This window comes from Sinohyriopsis cumingii, chromosome 6 (assembly GCF_028554795.1).
Source record: "Sinohyriopsis cumingii isolate HCF-2022 chromosome 6, ASM2855479v2, whole genome shotgun sequence".
NCBI classification, from domain to species: Eukaryota; Metazoa; Mollusca; class Bivalvia; order Unionida; family Unionidae; genus Sinohyriopsis; species Sinohyriopsis cumingii.
The window spans coordinates 101,769,613-101,792,570 of record NC_142966.1 but is presented as its reverse complement, the minus strand read 5'-3'; the positions used below and the strand labels follow the sequence as shown (position 1 = coordinate 101,792,570).

The 22,958-nt window shown below is 36.6% G+C and overlaps 1 protein-coding gene across 1 annotated transcript in view; it reads right to left on the bottom strand.

Annotated features, from left to right (window-relative positions):
* LOC149797580 (copper-transporting ATPase 1-like) overlaps positions 1-22,958 on the bottom strand; it is a 130,422-nt gene that overhangs the window by 54,267 nt on the left and 53,197 nt on the right. The window contains exons 3-6 of the mRNA XM_089962477.1: positions 11,442-12,531; positions 4,248-4,451; positions 2,442-2,605; positions 469-630 (exon numbers count right to left, since the gene is read on the bottom strand). Coding sequence (XP_089818603.1) covers positions 469-630; positions 2,442-2,605; positions 4,248-4,451; positions 11,442-12,531 — 1,620 coding nt within the window. The remainder of the gene's footprint in view (positions 1-468; positions 631-2,441; positions 2,606-4,247; positions 4,452-11,441; positions 12,532-22,958) is intronic.

Here is a 22,958-nt window from a genome sequence, read left to right as displayed (position 1 = left end):
GCATCAAATGTACTTCATAATCATTATACTAAAATATTGTATGGTTATATTGAATTAAATCAAAGATATTTGTGATCAATAAAATATTACACTTGTGCTCATTTCAAAAATAATATGTAACCAAACATTCAATGTGCTCTAGTATGCAGTGAGTCGATTCTTCATGCTAACCTCTGAGCCAAGGAGATTTTGGAATGAATTTGGTTAATTTTGCATGCAGCCAAAAGGTTAGCATGCAGAATGCTAGCTCATGACCAAAAGGGTGCAGGTTCAAATCCTGAGCAGACCAGACTTGGTCAGTCATCATGGTATAGCTCTGGACAAGGAACTTTACTTCTACCTCCTCAGGTTTTTATCTGCTGTTAAACACAAGTGAATCCATCAAATACCTAAAATGAACACTTGTGTATGTTCCATTATTCACAAATTTGCTAAAGAGAGTTTCTTCTTCCTATATATAATATTTACCTTAATGATATCTATGATTGTCCTTGGCCCAATCTGCTCAGCATCAAAGGTGAATTTTCCCCTCTCTGTTGCCAAGGCAACTGAGACTGATATGATACCACGTTTCTTTTGCAGAGTTGATTCAATGAGGTGGACACAAGATGAGCAGGTCATTCCAGTAATCTGAAAAGAACACATAAAGCATTCATTTGAAGCAAAATAAAAACATCATTACATAAAATCCACATCTGTACAACAGTCTAGATTTTCTTATCGGACTTACTTTTATCTCTAGTTTTAATACAGTAAAACTGGTCTTCAAAGACCACTGCAATGAGAGTACCTGCCTTGAGAGACCTGGATCTCAATACTAAAGATATTGCGGTCTTTCAAGACAGGTTCTAAACATTAAGTCTTCAGTTTGAACAGTTAAATTAAAACCATTTCATATAAATCCTGTTTATCAAACTGGTCTGGTTCAAGGGCAATCTTTTATCTGGCAAAATTTAAATTTTTCAGCAAAAAATATGAGACTGCAACTGGCATAAAATTACCTTTTTCAGTGCATTTTTTTTTTCATGGGTCTGACAGAAGTTTCATGTCCAGGAAATTAAAATAAATGTAAATATCTTACAGAAGTCAGACGAATGAGCAATGATATTTGTATCAAAAATAATATCTTTACACTTGTCTGACATCTGGAAACAACAACATTTAATAGTTGCACAAAGGTGCTTTAAATTAAAACAACTTCCAGAAATGTTGCCTCAAATGACATATGCATCAACAAAAGTCAATACAAATAGCATTTATTCAAAATGTTTCCTCATTTAAAGCTTGAAATAGTAACCTAACATAAATCAACTGGGCATCTCCTCTCAAAGAGCACTTTATGAACGGATTGGTCATTTGAATGATGTAACAAGGTCAGAAGGCCAAAATAATGTTCATGTGTTTGTATGCTTATGTAGAAAGAACCTGTATATAGTTCATACAGATATTTCAACAAGAAATTCAAGAATCTTCAAAGACATTTCAAGGATAAAAAAGGTAATTTTCAAGTACTATGATGAACTACATGTACACTTAGGAGAAATACTGATTCATGATCTCAGATTAAGGTATTAGACAAGAACTTTAAAATAATTTTTGTTTTTCAATTTTTGGAGATTATAACACTGTTGGGGGTTGAGGTGAAATCCTCCAATATGTATCAGTTTGAAAGTTAGCAATCTTATTTTTTTTCACAATTCTTCGCAAGTTTTTCATGTTCAAATAAAAAGTAGTCTACAATCATTCCTATTCTCACAATTCCATTCTTTTTGTTTTTCTCCCTCTCGCCATGACCCATTGCATGGAATTTCCAAGCACTTTCACCCATTGATTCAATGTCAATTTCCTTTTTGGACAAACACAAAACGTAATACCCCTACCTAAATGTAGTGTTCATAGTAATCAGTTCTGGAAATATGCTTCCAAATACTGAGTTCTTGACCAACCGTTTTCATTGTCAGCCGTAATGGCTCAGTCAACACAGCATCCATTCATACAAACATCATCAGGTGGATGTGGATAAATAAATACTAATTAGCACATACACGAACTAACCCAAAGTCTTACCAAATATATAGGACCCAACATGGAAGTAAAATTCAAGAAAAATCAAGTTTGGAGTAGGGTTGAGGGTAATGGATCTTTACTTTTTCTTGATGTTTACATCAGTAAATTAATGTTTTCCAGACCCTGGTATGCCCTTTCAAAATGTTATGACCATCAGAAACAAATATGATTTCTTTGTTTACCCAGTCTATCAACATTACAACTATAAAAACACCGTGATACTCTTCCCCTAGTAAAGCAATCAAAATTAAAATGGCCTTTTCAGAGTGTATCCTTCCCTGATGGTTTTAAAACATTTAACAAACATTTTTGAACATTGTGGACAAGCAAAATTAAATAAAGCAAATTTAAATTATCAATACATATATGCATACATGCAGCTCTGCTGTGCCTTGACCCAATGTCTCTGATTCCAGCACAGTGGCATTGAAGCCAATGCTTATTATTTTGTTGGCTATCTGCGATGGCAAGATGTAAGCAGCATCATATTTCACCTCCGCCTTCTGGGCCATCAGTGCTACCAGGACAGACTTCACACCTGAAAGATAAAAAAATTGCCAGGACTAACTGAATTTCCTGTTTCTCAGGTATCAGAATAATCTAAGTGGCAAAAAGTGTAATCTGTGTATAAAAAATGTCATCTGTCTGTAAATGGTGTAATCTGTGTGTAACACATGTAATCTGTCTGTAAAACATATAATCTGTGCATAAAAAATGTAAAATGTCATTAAAAAAAGTAATTTGTGTATGACAAATGTAACACATACAAAACTGCAATAAGCTGTATGAAAAATTTACATTTATTTTCGCTACTAACCTGGATCTGCTGCTAGTTCAAGTTCTTGCGACAAAAGTATCAAATTAGCATAATCCATATACAGGTGAGCATAAAAGTATCAAATTAGCATAATCCATATACAGGTAAGCATAAAAGTATCAAATTAGCATAATCCATATACAGATAAGCATAAAAGTATCAAATTACCATAATCCATTTACAGGTAAGCATAAAAGTATCAAATTACCATAATCCATATTACAGGTAAGGATAAGATGCAATTCAGTGATAAAAACAAAATGTTATGATCACACCAAAAGCGCAATCACTGGCATTCATGCTGTATCGTCACATACCAGCACATGTTATGTTTCCTGATTACACTACTAGCTTTGGGTTTTTTGTCACAGCTGGCTATACAATACCATATTTGATATGATAATTCCACTATGTCAGTGCTCAAAGAATTTCTTTTTTCACACACAGGGCCAGGGCAAATGTCTTTAAGAAAAATCACTTGCCCCAACTCTATATTCACTTACCCAATAGGGGTATATTTCTGTGTTATTATTTTGACAGAATTCTGAAACTGTCATACTTTAAATTAAAATGAAGACAAAAGTCTTTTTAAATTGACTCATTCTCTGTTTTATTTGTGTTTTAAAATAGTGTATTTCAAAATAAAATAGTGGGACCCTGCCCATTAAAATCTTCAAGTGATTTCATTACATTAAAAGCTCCAGTTCCAGATGTAAATCAGTACTCAACACCAAATAATTTATCCATTTTACTTTTAACATAGGAAAGTTTCCTCCAGTTCCTAATGTCCACTCGAGTCCAATTACTCTTTCAATAATCTCAATAAAGTCAGTGACTAGAAAATACATTGAGTGTGTGTGTGTGTGTGTGCTTTGGATTTTTAATGTAGCTTTAATAATTTTTCAGTCATATCGCTACGATGTCTGCAGTGTGGCAGTTTATAGTGATGTCTAGCACTGGGACATCATGCTGCAGACATGTAGCATGATGACCCACCCAGTCACATTATCCTGACACCAGGCCAACCAGTCCAAACACTAGCCTCTTAAAGCCGAGTACCAAGCGAGGCAGCTGTTAGTACCATTTTTAGTCTTTGGTATGACTCGGCCGGGGATGAAACCCATGACCCCCTGCATCCATGGCAGAAAACACATTGAATCAAATGGAGTAAAATACAATGTCAATACATTTATTCCACAAGTGAAATTTTGGGACAAGTGAAAATGAAGGTGAGACAAGTGAATTTTCTGAGACCACTTGTCCTGGACAATTGGCTGGGAACAAATTTGATCAGCCCTGCCCTGGCATAAAAAATACTAAAAAGGAACCTGAATCTGCTGTGTTTATTGGAACTAATACAAACCTTCTATTTTTATGAGGTTTTTCTCTATAGCATTAACACATGATGCACAGGTCATTCCAGTGACCTTGAGATAACACTTGTCATATTCATCCTCCTCTTGTCCCACACTCTTTGCATTCTTGAAAACCACCTTCCCTCTACCAACATCCAGCCTGACTTCCTTGCCATTCTGCCGTATGATCACATCATGATCCAATGCAGAAGCTATTGAAAATACAAAAAATATAAAGAGTGAAGCATTCTGCTTTATCAAATGATGTAATGTAAAGGATAGTTCATTCAGTTAATATTTTATACGTTCAATATTAGATGTTTATAACAACAGGTAATGGTGCCATGACGAATGGGCAGTTTAGGCTTCAAGTTTGGTGAATTTCCACCCCGATGTTTATGAGGAGAGAGTTATGGACAGATGGGAAGACAGACGAATGATGGAAAGATGGACAAACAGGTGAAGGGTAACAAAATATCCCCCTGCTACAATGTAACTCAGCTGAGTGTCTAATATGAAGTCACTAACTCTAGAATTCAGGCTCAATACCATCTTGCTACTTCATGTTTCCTAGAGCAAAATACCTTGTGTCAGGCTCACCTTGTTGAGTTTGTTATTCCTAGCAAGAAAGCAAGGTTTATAGTCAATTATTTTTCTCCAAGAACACTTACCCAACTGCATTAACATTGGGGAATATATGCCTGCTACCTCCTGCAAACAGCCCTACTAAAAGAGAAAAATGTCTTTTCTTTCTACAGCATGCAAAGGGCAATAACTCTTACTCATTACCTCCCTTTGCCATTGTTGAGTATTGCCAGTTTTAAGCCAAACAAAATACCAGTGAGGATGCTTGCATATCATGGTGGTTGGGACTGTCTTCAAGTATTGTGAGCAGGTAAGTATTCTCAAAGAAAAATAATTTACTATAAAATTTGCCTTCTCCTCTGAATCATTCCGAATCATGTAAACATTAGGAAAATAGGTAATAGGTGGAAGGAAAGCTGAGCATCCTACCTATCCATGGTATATGATCTTTTGAGATGTCAGAATATGTCAAGTACATAACCCACTTCAACTATGAAGACAGAGCTTGAGAGCTGACATCCTGCTTTCGCACCTTCTTGTGCAATTTTCATGACTTGTACTTCAAGTAGTGTTTGAGGGCAGTTACAGGATCTTGTATGGCTGCTGCTCTTGACTTGCCTATAGAAAAGAGCACATGACAACTCTCTGACTTCCCACAGATGGTAACCAGTTCTTGGCCATGAAACATGGTTGTGTCATGAGGATCAATGAACCATCCAATCTGAACTGAAGATAGTTTGGGTCGACTGCAGGGGCATGTAAGTCACTCACCCTGTAAGCCGAAGCTATCAGGAAACAAGTTTTGTATAATAGCTGAATGATGTTAGGACCAAGACAGATTCCATTTTGGAAACAGTGAGATATTTTGGTCTATTATAATCAAAATTGGCTAGTAGGTCTGATAGACCTTTTTCTTGCCATGGTGTCTGAATGTCAGATATGAAACAGTAGCCTTTCTTGGTAACTGGTGCAAACTTCATCAGAGAGCCAAAGAAACAACTGGCCAGCTGAGGAATCTAGGCACTCACTCAAAGGGAAGATGATAGTGACTCTAAACCAGTCCTTAAAGAAAAAAACCAATATATGATGAGAAACTGAAGATGATGAGACCATACTGTATAAACTGACCCTTGTCAAGAACAATGAGTCTGAAGGAATGTCAATCTGAAGTTGGTAACAACAACAACAACAACAACAAAAATGCCAAATCAGCATGCACATATCATGTAATTTGGTGCCTCACTGTTTGAGGTAAGACACAACAGACTTGTCCAATATAATCAGGAATGACTTGCCTCCAGAGTTGGTCCTTCTAGAGCCATACGTCATTTATGACAGCTTTCATTTCTAGAAGGTTGGTGTGAAGAGACCATTTATTTAATCCTATTTCACACTGACCATATAAAAACCTGGCAGCAAGTGGGTTCCCCTATCATATGTACTGGCATCTGTAAATGCCATCATTTTCAGTTGGAGTTTCTCTAGAGGAATTCCTGTCATGAGACAACTGTAGTTGTGCCACTGACAAATGAATGATCATACATATTTCATGACATTGATCTTCTTGTCAAGTGGACTGGAAGAGAGATGCTTTTCAGTGAGCAAAGTCATTTTGTAACAGGCACATATAAATGCAACCCAGTGGGATAAGATCTGCTGCCATAATGAGTAATGCAAGGAGTTGCAATATCTCTCATGCTGAGTGTGTGTGTGTGTGTGTGATTTAGATTTTTAACGTAGCGTTAACAATTTTTCAGCCATACCGCTATGATATCTACAGTGTGGCAGTTTATGTCTAACACTGGGGCATCATGCTACAGACATGAAGCATGATGTCCCACTCAGTGACATTATTTTGACACCAGGCTGACCAGTCTTGACACTAACCTCTTACTGCTGAACACCTAGCAAGCCAGCTGTTAGTACCATTTTTATACGTCTTTGGTATGACTCGGCTGGGGTTCAACTCTCATGCTGAAACCCATGTCTAACTGGACTCAAGTATGTTGATCCAAAGGATGCAGACCAGAGGGACATGTATAAGATTTGAGACTAAGTATAAACTTGTGACCATAGTGACAAATGCTGGGATGGGTGAAAGTCATTTCCTCAATTCACTATAAACTGAAATGATTCAGATGATTATTTCTACCACTGAGGACAACAGCACTTACCATACCTTTTTTTGCAGTAGATCATACCAATACTCCACTGTATATGATTCTGAGTGAAACAGGGTGACAATGCAATCCATAATTTTGGTGAAGACCCGGGGTTGATATTTACACCAAAGGAAAGGAATCGAAATTGGTAAACATTGTCATGGTAAGCAAACCTATAAAAAACTTTTGCAACACTAGGTGAAATGAGACTTAAAAGTAAGCTGGTAATTACTGGTATGACCTGCTCATCCCTTCAAATGGAAAGACTCTGAGACCTCACCATCTCCTTCTTGAACTTTGACAGAAGAAAGAACTTGTTGAAGCAACTCAGTTCTATGATCTGCCTCAACTTGCCTTTGATCATTTTGATAAGGAACAGCCATGAACAGAACCATGGAGATTATTACTTTCTTACAATTTCCAACACCAGTTTGTTGATGAATGACTGTATTTCCTGCTGAAGAATATGATCCTTTTTCCAATCGGATAGCACATCCATCAGACCGGGAAAGGAAGACAGAGGATGGGGTTGGATATAAAAAATCCAAGGAGGAGGTTCGATAAATGAAATCTGAAGCCCCTACAAAATGACATCCCTTTCTTGGGAAATACACTGACCCAACATGATCAGAACTAAAGGGATCTGGCGTCCACTGGTAGGCTGTCTATGGGAGTTGGGGAATTAAGTCAGAGCTGGGATGCAAGAGAAATGGGGATTGAAAAACTTGGTTTCCCATCTGCCATGTAAGATGGCCTCTTATGCTGATCTGGCAGTTGTCTGCAAATATAAGGTTAAAATCTGAACAACCCTTGGGGTGTAAATGATCCAGTTTGCCAGTCACACCTGTTGTCCCTCCAATGTGACAGGGAGTATGTATTAATAAATGAGGATGCAGGCAGAGCCGCCAGTTGGATGGGTAGTTCCTGAACTGCCAGTCGGAAAAATGCCAACGAGGCCAGATCCAACATGGAAGATATATCAGCTTAGATATGACAAAAAACACATTCTTACTGACTGGTAGGGCAGACATTTTGATCACCATTACATTCTTATCCAATGCTAGTATGGCAGTGGAACGTCCCTTGTATATATGCAACAAGATCGTGGCTGGTACCTGGCTTTACAAAAAGAAAGCTTTGGCATTCTCTGTGTCACAGATATACTAGGACAGATGATCTCCTTATGTTTTGCAGACTGAGGAAGTGGCTGAAAGAAGGAGACTCTTCCTCGTTAATAATGTTGACTGATGCTTTGACTTCATTGCCATGCATGGTGGTAGGGAGAGTAAGGCATTCCAAAGCTGGCAACACTGGCATATCTCCTCAACAGCAGCCTTAAAACTAAACTCCGTCCTGTCTATGGCAGGATCAGTACTGGGCCATTGCTCATAAGTATCTTCACAAACTGCAAATATTTTTGGTCTTTGTCTGCTTCCATTTCAAGGTAAACTATGCCCTACGATAACAATGATACCTGCATCCCTAAAACAAACACCACTAATATCCTGCAGATTGGAAGCGTAAATAAGGAAAGTTAGTTCTGTCATCTGATTTTGTTGCAACTGGGCAGATGGCTGGTAAGCCGGGATAATGGTCCACCCAGCTGTCAGAAGATGGACTGGCTGGTTTTGGTACTGGTCATGCCTCAAGCATGACTGGACATATTTTCCACTACTGTCCCCATCTTCAGGTAAAACCATCAGCTTGGCTATATGAATTGATCTTTCACAACGATTCCCCTCCTTATATAAAGCCATATGTCTGAATAAATGATAGGATCTATCATCAAGATCACCATAATTGAGTCCAAACTGTGATAGCTGGATAGCTAGTACAGCTATAGCTGGATGGTGAGGCATGCTGAATCCATTGAATCCAAATTATACCCGTCTTAATTACAAGCCCTAAGGCCAAGCTCAGACTTGTGAGGGGACTTATGCTCACTGGCTGCCTAAAACTGGGGTAAAGAATCCCTCACTGTGTACTATTATCTACAGGAGGGAAAGATGAAAAGATGAGTAAAATTTGGCCAGTAAGTGCATTGCCATCTTTTGTACTAGTCAATGCAAATGCTGCTGAAAGGCTGGTTTACCCAACAGTGACTGCAATATATCTGCATTCATCTCCTCCAAATCTGCTGATGTCACAGTGGTGGAAGGCATCATCCTTCTGATTTTAAGGGGTTGTGGGACCCTTTGTAGCATCTCCCTCGTGACTCACGACTATTCTGTATTTGGATATATACTTAGTACATCTGTGCTTGTCTTGCATGATTTTCCCCTCTTTACTTTGCCTTTTGCTGATTTTTGCAGACTGGCCACCCAGGTGTCACCAGACCACAAACATATGTTGCACAGGGAAGCTGAGGTTCAGTACAAGCCAATGCCAATCAGAACTCATGTGCATTCTCCCTTGCCTTTTATTTCTTGCATTTACTACATTCAGAAGATAACAGAAACAACAGATAAATTAAGATGTTGGTGTGTTAATAATTTCCTTTAAAAAAATTAAAAACAATGTGCTCGAACTAAAGACAGTGTGCATGAACACTTTAAAGTCAACATGCATCAGTGATAGCATGTTGAACCCTGCAGTCTAAAATTATCAAGTCCAAGAAAGCGATAAATTTCACAATATCAGCCAAGTGAAAAAATTAATGGATACCACTTGTTTATGAATCCATATTAATCCAAATAAATCCCAACTTTTGAATGGATGGCTTGACTTTTCCCCACAAAGGATTGTATTTAATGTGAGGCTTATTCCATACAATGTTGTGCATGGATAAAAAGGGAGGTGGCATGGGGAGGTAATGAGACAGAAAAGACCAATATTCATTTTTTAGTAGGGCTCGATTCAGGAGGAAGCATTCCTCAATACAATCAGATCAAAGGAGAAATAGTAATTTTGCACCAATTTTAAAACGGAAAACATTTCACACAAGTCCGAGATTCTGATCAAAAGATTAAACCTGAAAAGGCTTGTAAATTTCCAGTTTGAAATTTCAATGAATATTTTTATTTCATTTTGCCTCTGCAGATAACTTTCTCCACCCCAATAAATGGAATTTCTCTGGACATAAAATGTATTTAAATCTCCTTGTATACAAATGCATCAACTATTTCAATAAAAGAAAAATATAATTTGATGAAAGAATATATGAATGTCAGAACATGAAAAATTAAACAAAACTGATGCAAAGGGTAAAAAATTATAAGGGATCAAAATAATACCTAACATTTTCCAAAATGATTATTGCCCATTCTTAAGCTCGATGTCAGTAAACAAGTTCTTAATCAAATACCCACTCCCCACTCTCAAAAGGAATAACCTGAGCCCATTTTTATGAAAATGCTCATCAGAGAGCCCATTCTTTCACAAGATCATGCAAGACAGAGATGATGCAAGAACATACAAAACATCACGATGATACCTCAAACAGTTGAGGAGATGTGAATTGTTGTTTTCTAACATGGGGAGATAACTCTAAAGGAACTAATCTGACAAAGTCAAATCTTATTGGGTAAACAAACTCTTGTTGTGAAACAAATGCGTACCAAGTTCAATGAGGTTGTCTCAACAAGTTCTGGTGATATTAACAGAAGATTTTAAGGACCAATGAACAGGCAACAACTGCAGCAAAATTAAAAGCCAAATCTTAATTTATATACTTGCTTATAAGACAAGTCCAACTGCAAACTGCACAAACCCAGATCTGCCACTGTATAATGTGCCAGCAAAGCTGGGTCTCTTCAGTTTATTAGGAGTAATCAGTAGAACAAATATAAACCCTGATCTGCAAGTGCATTAAGTAATGACAGATCAAGATCTTTATTGTTTGCAGTCTGACTCAACATGTATGGAACACTCGACTTGTATAAGGAAAACAGACAATTCTCATGACACAAATGCATACCAAGTTTCTCAAACAGCTCAGGACATATTAACCTAAGAGAAGCATTGTGGATACATGACAGATACAATCTGTAATAAAACTGGAGATAACTCTTAAAATGCTGATCAGACAGACTCCATTTGTTACAGGACACAATGTTAATACTATCTCTGAGGATTCTGGCAATATTACGAGGAAAATAAAGTGTGACGGGCAGATGGATAGTCATCGTGGGGATGGAAACAGGGTATAAATTAAACAAAATATCGTCATTATAAAAGTTTGGTTTTTTTTCTCCAAATGCAAAGCATAGGTATCAGTATCATTTGGAGTGCACATGCAAAGTGATTTCCAGGGTTATTGGGAACAAAATCAAGTCCATTATTTCAGACAAATCAAATGTTCTGAATGCGAACTGAAATGTATTTCTGTTAGAATTATTAACCAAAAAAAAGCAATGAGTACATCCAACATTCACTATCACCTTAAAAAATGGCAGAAAAGATAGTATCAAGTTTTGCCTCTTGAAAGCTCAATTGTTTCATTTTTATAACTTTTACCTGGTAGTGATGCCTCATAGCCCATGGCAACAATAGCATCACACAATACCCGAGGTGTGGTATGATTTGGAAAGTACTCAATTTTTCCATTCTGATCTGCCAAAGACACCTGGATGCTCTGCACACCGTGATGGTCACTCAGTTTTCCCTCAATATTCTTAACACAGGAATTACAGGTCATTCCCTTGATGTTAATTACAACGAACTCGGTTCTGTCCTCTAAACTCACAGATAATGGTGAAGGACTCTCTGCAGAAACTTTTGCTTCAAATCCCATATTGTCTATTCTGTCAGCAATGTCTTTTGGGTTGGTAATAGATGGGTCATACTGAACCAAAGCATTGTTTTTTTCAAGTGACACTTTGATAGTTACTAATCCAGGAGTTCCCGTTATATTAGATTCAATATTTCTTACACAAGACATGCAAGTCATTCCCACAATGTCTATTAAACATGCCTGGGTTTCTGGTGCATTTCTTGTTGCAATCTTATCAAATTCTCTCTCAACGGAAGGTTCATGCTCTAAGCTTGCGGCAAATCCCATATCCTCAATTTCACTGCGCAAGGTGACAGGATTAATCAAATTTGGGTCATAAACAATAACTGCCTCTTTGTCTGATAGTGAAACTGTTATCCTTTTAACACCAGACATGTCTTTCATCTTTGATTCAATAGTTATCACACATGACTGACACGTCATTCCTTCCACATGTACTTTGGTCACCAGAGAATCTGATGTCATTCTGACCAATTCTGCACCAAAACCCATATCATCAATTTTCTCTGCAACCTGTTTTGCTGAAATTTTGGAAGGAATATGCTTGATATAGGCTTTTTTCTCCTCAAGGGAAACTCTGACACTAACTATACCGTCTACATCACCAATCGTAGCTTCAATCGATTTGACGCAAGAGTTACATGTCATGCCTGCCACATTTACAACAATGTCTTCTTCAGTCAGAGTGTTTGATGGCTGAACACCCTTTACTTTTGCACTGTAGCCCATTTCATCAATTTTCTCCACAATAATTGGTGGGGAGACTTCAGTTGGACTGTATCTGACATGCCCCTCATTGTCTTCAAGAAGCACCTGCAAAAACGGGAGAAACAACATTTTAATTACTCTCTGTGAATGTACGAATACAGTATCATCATTCCTTTTCTCTACATTGTCAATAGTGACAAGTTTATTATATCTGGTAGTGATGACTAAAAGATGTTACTAAATGTTTGCCAGCTTCTGGGCCCAGGTCTCTCATGCTGGACCCAAATATAGACAACTATAGTCTGCTGTCCCCTGACATGTCAAAAAATTCAATTCTCCTTTACTAGCAACAATCAATTTTTGTCAGGACAACTCAGTTTGTAATTTAAAGGAATAGTCCCAGACTTGCTGAGTTAAGATGATGGCTGAAGGAGAGAGTTTATGCCTGTAACAGGTCACCATTTTTCTGGACATGTATACATGTGTGTGTATGTGCTCTGGATTTGGATTTTTTTAAATAAATCTAGCTTTAAAAAAATTTCAGTCATATCGCTAAGATGCCTGCAGTGTGGCAGTTTATAGTGATGTCTAGCCCTGGGACATCATGCCGCAGACATGTAGCATCATGTTCCACCCAGTCACATTGTCCAGACACCAGACAACCAGTCCTAACACTAACCTCTTAATGGTGAGCACCAAGTGAGACAACTGTTCGTACCATTTTTATAAGTGTTTGGTTTGGCCAGGGTTCAAACCCATGACCTCCCACATGTGTATGTATGCATGAATATATATATAATCATAAGCCGTGTAAAACAAGCATGAACACTGAGAAGCTAACAATTACATTCTTATGAGTACATGGGACAAATACACTAAATAACACAAAAAGCTATAAGAAGGTAATCATACTGCAGAAGATGCATCATTCTTTGGCTGTAGATATTTACTTACACATCTGAAACAATGAACATAATCCAGTAGGTCAGCATTGTAAAATTATCCCCATCTACTGGGTTATCGACAACTATCCAATCAAACTTTTATTCCCAATATAGAATTTTGGTGTAACTTAAAGCTAGTACAAGTTTTATTCTAGAGCAGCATTTTGAAATTGTGTTGTGACTAATTAAAAAACAAAATTAAAAAAAATAAATTATATTAATTTTGTACACTTCAATTCTTTTCCACAAAAGAATTAAAAGTTGATATCATGGGTCTAAGAAAGTGAATTAATGGCAGGAAAATGTGATTTTGGCAGCTAAGAAATTATCTACCCATGTTTGCGTGTTGGCAGTTGGTGGATCCAAAAGGTTTTTGTGGATGCTGCATACCTTGCATACAATGGGGTAGATAACATTTTCTGCATTGTACAGCCTGGCTCTTGATGTTTAGCTCGATCGCTTGTGATGGTACTTGAAAATACATTTGTTTTTATCAAGTGTTGGCAAGTCTTGCTTCTTTTGTCTCCACAAGGGTTTGATTTCCTAACTGTTGCTTGATTTTGAGAATGGCCTAACTTTGCCTGACTAGGTTGTTTCTCAAATTGTGAGGAATGCTACAACTGGTTTGTGTGGAAAGGTAATTTGTATCTGTTCACATGATCCAATGCTTGGCCAGTCTTTCTAAATGATGGAACCTGCCTGAGGGCTATCTGGATGGAAGCTTGTATTTCAGGAGGTCAGCATGGTTTGTTTGCCTCATTGTTTCCCTTTATCTTTACTTGCTTCAGAGACCTCCAAATTTATAATTTGACACCCAGTTTTGATACCAAATTTTGTTGTTTACTCAGTCTGACTCCCAGTTCTGACACCAAGGGGATTTGTGACTCTCAATAGTACAATCCAAGGGGATACACCATTTGTCTGGCTCTTTATATTGTTTCTGATATAAGTGCTTTGTTGTAATCCTGCTTTGTCAGGTGCTGGGTTAGTTCCTGCATGGCTCAATCAGATCATTGATTCTAATTCCTTGACTGTAGGAGATGTTTTAGGTGCAGTGCATTGGATTGCTGTTGGAGGACAGAAGGTACATTTACCTATATTTGTCAGCTGGATGAAAGAAGGTAGATGTACAAAAGTTTGTCAGCTAGATGAACGAAGGTACATGTAGTGATGTTTTTCAGCTGGTAAAAGAAGGTTCATGTACAGGTGTTTTTCAGCTAGATGAAAGAAGGTACATGTACATATGTTTTTCAGCTAGATGAAAGAAGGTTCATGTACAGATGTTTTTCAGCTAGATGAAAGAAGGTACATGTACAGATGTTTTTCAGCTAGATGAAAGAAGGTTCATGTACAGATGTTTGTCAGCTAGATGAAAGAAGGTACATGTACAGATGTTTTTCAGCTAGATGAAAAAAGGTACATGTACAGATGTTTTTCAGCTAGATGAAAGAAGGTTCATGTACTGATGTTTTTTGTCATCTGGTTTGGAATAAATGTCCATCTGATGTGTGTCTGTGAGAAATTAATTTTTCAGTCCCCAAAAATATTGGTGTTTGAAATTTCAACAGTGAATTTGATCAAACGATGGAAATAATAGGCTATAAATACATCAAGTCATATATGTATATAGATATACTGTATATAGATAGATAAGTGTACAGGTAAATACAGCACTTCAAGAATCTGTGTTGCAAAATTAGGTCAAATATCAAGGTATCATAAGAAATCTACTAGTGAAAAACCCATGTTGATATAGCTATCCACTCGGGAATAGTAGAGATAACAACATTTTCAAGATATGACTTTCCATTCAGGAGTAGCAATTAATACATTTTCAAGGAGATTTCTTTTTGCTGATGTAGGGTTTAATGCCATTTTTCAGCTCACGATAGGCTATACATGGCAGCCAATATTAATGGTGGAGGAAGAACCCGGGAAAACCACGGAAAGAACCACCGACCCACGAGAAGCTACTGGCAAGCTTTCTCACATATCCACATTAACCGATTCTGAGACTCGAACCCACACAGACACTCAGAGCCCCTTTTTCAAGGAGTCGGGGTCCCTTTTTCAAGGAGAAGTAGCAATAAAAAGATTTCCATGCTGGTCACGTTCATGGCCATATTTGACCATCATTTTCATTAGGACCAACTAGATACAATTAGAAGTCTTTTAGTGAAAATCCTATAATATGACCAGATAGCTGACATGACAGAAATAATGGACATCAGATTAGCACCATTTTTTTTTTTATGAACCAACTAGATATCATAAGTAGTCTTTCAGTGGAACCCCACACTGATGCCACCATCCATTCAGGAAGAGTAGCAATAACAAGATTTTCAAGATGGATGCCATGGTGACAATATTACCAACCATGACAATTTTCATGCTAGACCAGGGTGACCCAACATCTTCAACACTGTGAGCAGCATGGATCAAAAATGTAAAGGTCTGTGTCACACACACACACACAATTAATGATACCATAATTATAGAACCAATTTTTTGTCTGAGTGTGGGCCACACAAAAAATTGACCCACAGGTTTATGTTTGGACCACTCTGAACCTAACAATGGGATGAATGTATGTGCAAAGTTTCATGACATCTAGTGATTGCAAAAAATGTGCTAAAGGATGGATGGGCAATTGACTACACACAATCCCATAAGCTCTTCTTGTCTATGACCAGTAGAGATAATCAAATTAGCAGGATGGATAAAACAATTCAAGGCAGCTCTGTGAAAGTCTGCTATTAAGCCATTCATACTGAATATAATCTTAGGCCAAAAGATCCTTACGTCCAGACAAACCGATGGGACGGGCACAAAATATTATTACTATAAGGTGAGGGACAAAACGAATAATAGTGGCAAAATCAGATTTTTGGGAGATTTTTTAAAATAAAATGAAAATTTATTAACAAAAAGAAACCTAGATTAATGTCTGTCAGAATGTATTTCGTCCAAACTGGAATTGCTTCATATCATTACAAGAAAGAATTAATGATTTTAAAAAAATGTTTTGTTGAAAATGAGCCTGTAAACCTGTTGCAAACTCTTCAGCAAGATGCAGGCTTTAAAAAATGTTGGATATTGTATAAAAATAATGGTCATTTTCCCCATCAAATTTAACTTACATCAATTAGAAGAAAAAAATATATAACAAGTCATCGTTAATGAGATTTAAAAGGCAGAAAAGTATATACAATGACAGCTGTAAAAAAACGAATATAATAAAAACAAATTAAGTAAAATGAATACATGTCCAGACAGATAGCTGGGATGGGCAGAAAATGGGTGGAAGTAATTTTAAATTTAAATCCACTTTATTTTTTTGTTTCCAAAGTTTGAAACCTCTTTCTTAAGTTATTGTTGCCTTTAGTTTGAAATGCTCAAAACGCATATATCCTGCAGTAATGCTGTATGTATATTAACTAGAAATAAATCCACAGGACATGGATGCCCTCAGAAAATATACTGTAAATGAAAAGCCAAGTTACAAGTCAAATAGGGGCCATAACTCTGTAAATAAATTTTTTTATGGAAACAATAAAAGCCAAACGTTTTGTATGTTCCTAAAGTAATGCCTCGCAGCATCTGATTTTGATCCATGAAGTCATTCAAATACAAGTGAATTCAAACTGAAGATCAAATTCTAAGTCTAAGGGAGAAATATTGCTGTGAAATATTTTCACAAGAATGTAAAAGCAAACTTGACCAAGAACTTCTAAATGTAAACTCTTAAACCAAATTCAATTTCAACCCATGAAGTGTTTCAAGAAGTTATTGAAAAAATACTGAAGAAAGGCGAAAAACACTAGCGTCAACAGGGGCTAGAACGCCTAAATATTTGCCAGAAAATTGCAACAGTTAAACCAAACCTGTATCACCTTAACATACAGCCTCATACAAAATTTATTTTCACTATCTGAAGACATTCCAAAGTTATTTAACAGAAGTCTGTTTTCTTAATTTTGATTAAGTACATACACAATCAGTGTTATGGTCTCACATAGCAGTGGTCTTTTAAGACAGGTTTTAATGTATATAGAATAAGACATATATTTCAATACATAGCGATATTTATACCATAATAAAGTTGACATACATGTTGGGAGAACAAATATTTTTGCAAGAAAAATAAAAAATTTCTAAGGACTGTGAGTAACTCTGAAAGGCTTCCATTTCCATCAGAACATTTTACACTTCAATGATCATAGCTTTTCATAAAAACATTTTAAAAATCCAAATTTTAACTTCATAATTCATATACAGTTCTGGGACACCATGCAACAGACATGTATTCAGGTGCTGACTGATGAATAAATGAAAGAATGAAATGAGTAGACTTGTCTATATGACATCCACTTTACATTTTTTCTGATTCAGCATAAATTAAATCAGTTATTTCAATGTAGCCATTATCTTTGCCAATACGTTTCAAGATGACAGTGGCATTACTTTTTGACGTATATGTTACCACACAGACATTCTGACAATTAATTTACTGTATATACATGTACTTGCTTATAAGTTGAGTCCAACTGCAAACAACACAGACTCTTTTCTGCCCTTGCATAATGACCTGTTGCTCGCTCTACTAATTACTCCCAAAAGACTAGACAGACCTAGATGTGCCAGCAAATTATGCAATGGCATGTCTGTGTCTATGTGGTTTGCATCTGGAGCTGTCTTATAAGTGAGTAAATATGGTATATCCAAGACAGAAAGGGCTTTCTATGTCATTAATCTCTATGTAGTGGTTTCCGATCTTTTTGGGCTATGGCTCTAAAAATATTTTTCATAAAACTCTGTTTAGACATTTTGATCAGTTTTGCCAGCAACAGAAAAATCTTATTGACCCTCCGCAACCCTCCAGAACATTCTCACAACCTGGGGATTGGGTCGTGACCTAGAGGCTGGGAACCATGCTCTCGAAAGTGCAGTTTACATCTATTCTCTGCTGAAGAAAGAAATTTACAACTGAATAATCTCTGCAACAAAAGTGACTTTGTATGAACAACACAAATTTACACTAAATATACGCAAAACTGCAAAACCCAGTGTGTGTGAGTGTGTTTTGGATTTTTAACACATTAACCTCTAGAGGTTTTTGTCGTTTTCGCCTGAAATTTGAGTAGTAAACACATTTTGAAAGCTATTTCTGAATAAATCTAATAAATCAACTTCCAGGTGATTTTCCAATAACATAATGCCTAGTTGTGTTAGAAACATAGTTTTTCATTGGCTGTTTGGCTCGCGAATGAGAAGGGTAAAAGTTGGATTTTTGTTGTTGTTGCTTAACAGACCCATTATTTTCATAATGAGACCACTCTTTATTCGAAATGCTCATCTTATCCCACTTTTTGCAATGGTTCAGCTGTATGTTTGCAGTTCATACCAGTCTGCCTTAGATCTGAGACGAAAAAGTCTAAAATCCAGACACAAAATCGGATTCTGACCACAGCCGAGTTTTGGGTGGAAAAAAATCTGGTCCAAAAAATGAGGTTTTTCTCCTCTGTATTTTGTAGCGTAACTAGAACTTTCAGATTATTTGGCATCATTGTAGAGCTACATCTGTCTACCTTTCTATAATACCACAAACTTTAGTGTATCATACATGACCTTGACACAGTAGGCTACTACCTCATGTAGCATCATGTCCCGCCCAGTCATAACACTAACCTCTTAATCCTCAACACCAAGCGATGCAGCTGTTAGTATCCTTTTTAAAAGTCTTTAGTATGACTTTGTCTGGATTTAAACCAACAACCTCCCGCATCTGAGGTGGATGCTCTAACCACATAGGTCACAGGAGAGGTCTCCAGGAAGTGTAATATATGCATTAATATAAGTATGTAACAAAAGGCATATAAAAAAGTGATCTGTGAGGGACTTTTACAACAGGTTCATTCTAAATATTGCATACCCACCTGAACATGATGTAACACACTAAAAACATAATTTTGAACCCCCAAACCACCAGATATAGTTGGATTTTTTTTGAAAACACAATTTTCAATAATCTTAGTAAAAACTCATTTTTAAAAAGGAAAAATTTTTGTACCTAGAGAATGTATAAACAGGCATGTTTAATGCTCATGAAAAACTAAAACCTCAGGCAAGTTTATTTAGCTGATTGTCATTGAGGTGATTAAAAGCTAAGTACATGATAGATAATCAACCAACCTTGTGCTAATTACTTAAATGCTGACAACAGCTTTGGTGTGTGTGTGTGTGTGTGTGTGTGTGTGTGTGTGTGTGTGTGGATTTTTAGCATAGCTTTAACAATTTTTCAGTCATATCACTATAATCAGTGTGGCAGTTTATAGTGATGTCTAGCACTGGGGCATCTTGCTGCAGTCATGTACATCATATCCCACCCAGCCACGTTACCCTGACACCAAGCCGACCAGTCCTAACACTAACCTCTTAATGCTGACAGCTGCTTGCACCAGTTTTATAAGTCTTTGGTACAGCTCGGCTGTGGTTCGATCCTGCAACCTCCCGCATCCAGGACAGATGCTCTAACCGCTTAGGCCACTAGAGCAGTCAGCTTGGGTGTTGTCATGTTAAAAACCCTTTGTGGAAGAATCCATTAAGCTAATTCACATATAGAAAGTGCAAGATGTGGAAGAAACCAATTCATTTGCAGTGAAGTAAATCAAATAGATGTTTTGAAGAAATGAAAGTTAATACTCTTCACTGCAGTGAATGATAATATTTAGGTCATCTTTATTGAAGATTACTGGCAGGTTCATGATCAGTGGCAATGTTTTTGTGAAGTTCGATTTTACGCTATGTATTATTAGGGTACTTGGAACTGTGATTTATTTTCAAAGACAGAATACTGAAATCCAGCTGTGATTCAGGAAAGGTTCAGCAATCAGCAAAGCAAGCAAAGCCTAACAAAATTAAACAAAATGTCAGAACTCATGGCTGATGGAGTTTGACTTTGTGAAGCACAGCAAAAAGGGGTAGCATTTTATTCTTTGCACATACTGCAGACACCATTATTCATCCTAGAGTTATACTGTATCCGTTGACACTCTTTTCAAGTCTCAACTGTTGCCAGGTAATGTCTTGTAGCACTAAATATTATAACAATGCCCTAAAATATCAAACAAGCAATATGAGATCTAACAATAATAGTCACTTAAGAAGATTAAATGCATTTTATTTCTACCAATATAAATGTTTTCCCACTCTAATTTGCTAGAATGGACATGCCATATCATTAACACATTAACCCCTGGAAGTTTTTGTCATTTTCATCTGAAATTTAACTAGAAAACATATTTTGAAAGCTATTTCTGAATACATTCAAAAACACCTACTTCCAGGTGATCTTGCAATAACATACTGCCTAGTTGTGTTAGAAACATTGTTTTTCATTGGCTATTTGGCTCGCGCATAAGCAGAAGGGTAGAAGTTGGAAGGGGTTTTTTTTCTTTGTTTTTTTTTTTGCTTAACGAACCCATTATTTTTGTATCGAGGCCACTCTTTACACCAAATGCCCATCTTATCCTTCTTCTTTGCAAAGGTTCATCTGTCTTTTTGTAGTTCATACTGGTTTGTCTTAGATCTGAGACCAAAAAGTCTCAAATCCGGACACAAAATCAGATTTCAACCACGAGCCAATTTTGGATAGAAAAAAGATATAGTCCAAAACATGAGGTTTTTCCCTCCGTATTTTGTAGTGCAGATTATTTGGAATCAATGTGGAGCTACATCTGTCTACCTTTCTATAATACCACCCACTTTAGTGTATCATATATGACCTTGACGCTACTGAGCTCAGCAGTAGGCTACTACCTCCTGCCACTTTAACTTGTCACCAGGGGTTAATGTATTAATAGGATTTCTTTTATGATAAAGTCCATCCATCTGTATAGGTACATGTATCTATGTATGTGTAGTGACCCTGAACTCCACTTACAGCATTAAAATTAGGCACATCAAACAACATGAGTCACCCTATGGGTGTTGATTTTGTTATCAATTTTAGAATTTTGATCTCGTCCACTGGGGTGGCACTAGTTAGGTTGGGGTGATTTAACATAAATTTCAATTCCTGAATTGTATATTTTACATATCTAAGAATTTGCATCAGTGATCAATAAAACCAAGTGTCAGTAAATGTTAGTCTGGGTGCCCTAGGTTATGCATTGAAGTCTCTCCCTACTACCCAAGAATATAGCTCCTAGATCAAAATGCAAAATCTGTTTAACAGCTTTCTGAAAATAAATCACCTAAAGATTTTGTATATTTAGCAGCAGTGTCCATAACTGATACTGGATCAGTATGACTTATTTAAATTTAAAATCCATTAAACCCTAATGCTTTGTGTCATATTTGGTAAAATAATGAGAAATAGTTTGTGAAAACAAGCAAGTTAAAGGTTTTTCTATATTTAATAACTGTGGTCATATTTGTTGTCTGATTAATACATTATAAAAATATGCGTACCATAATGCTCAAATACTGATGAGTCGTTTTTAAAAAATGAAGTTGTTTAAAGATTTTTCCAAGTTTTTGTAACGTTGAATTGGATGACAGATCAGCATCCACTGAACAAATCTGAAAGGTTTTCGTGTCATAATGATCCCTGTAAAATTATGTGAAGAGCAGTCATGCGTTTTCAGACAGAAGTCGTAAATAACAATTGTGAATGGATGATGGATAATGCACAATGGATGGTGCATGACGGACAAAGGACTATGACATAACAAACCCACCTGGCCTCATGGTGCTAAGTGAACTAACAACAACTCGTGGTCTAAGTGAACTAACAACTCACGGTCTAAATGAACTAACAACAACTCTTATGTGCTCATGGTGATCCATCAAATTTTATGCTACAAGTTATGTGTGCATTTTTTTAACTGATGTAAATCTGCCTCTCTGCTAATTTTATTTTTCCACAAATGATCACACACAAATGAAATAAAATAATCTTGTCTATATATCATGGGGTCATGCAAGTTTGTCTTCATACATCAACAATATTTTTAGTCTGTCTAAAGGAGAGCTAAAGGCAAATAATGCTCCCATATTTTTTTTCAAAAGTCCAAGCAAAGATTTTTATAATTTTTTCATATGACTAAAGAAATCTGCAGTTTTAATCTATGAAACTGATGCCTATTTAATTAGAACTGTTGTGCCAGAATCAGTAGTTACAAGCAATGATGAATAAATCTTGAAAAATAGTTTCAATGACCAAGTTCTGAAGTACAATTGAAAGTTCATTTTAGAATGCACCCACATTGCAAACCTGGTATCACTGATTCTAATGATATTGGAATTAGAGCCCTGTCACAACTTCTGCCCATTTGGAATATATCATAGACAGAAAGTCACTGCAACCCAGTTTAGGTGTAGGCAATTTTATATGTGTAGTGAATAATAATTTAAAGTACAGACACCAAAGAAATATTCATGCATGACAACATGCATGGAAAACATGAATCTAACTGTTTTTACAAGACCCAATTAACTAAATGGATTAATGTCTTTATGTTTTAGAACAACCAGCTAAAACTAACATTTAAAGGTTAAAAAATAAATGAAACTTATAAAATGAAA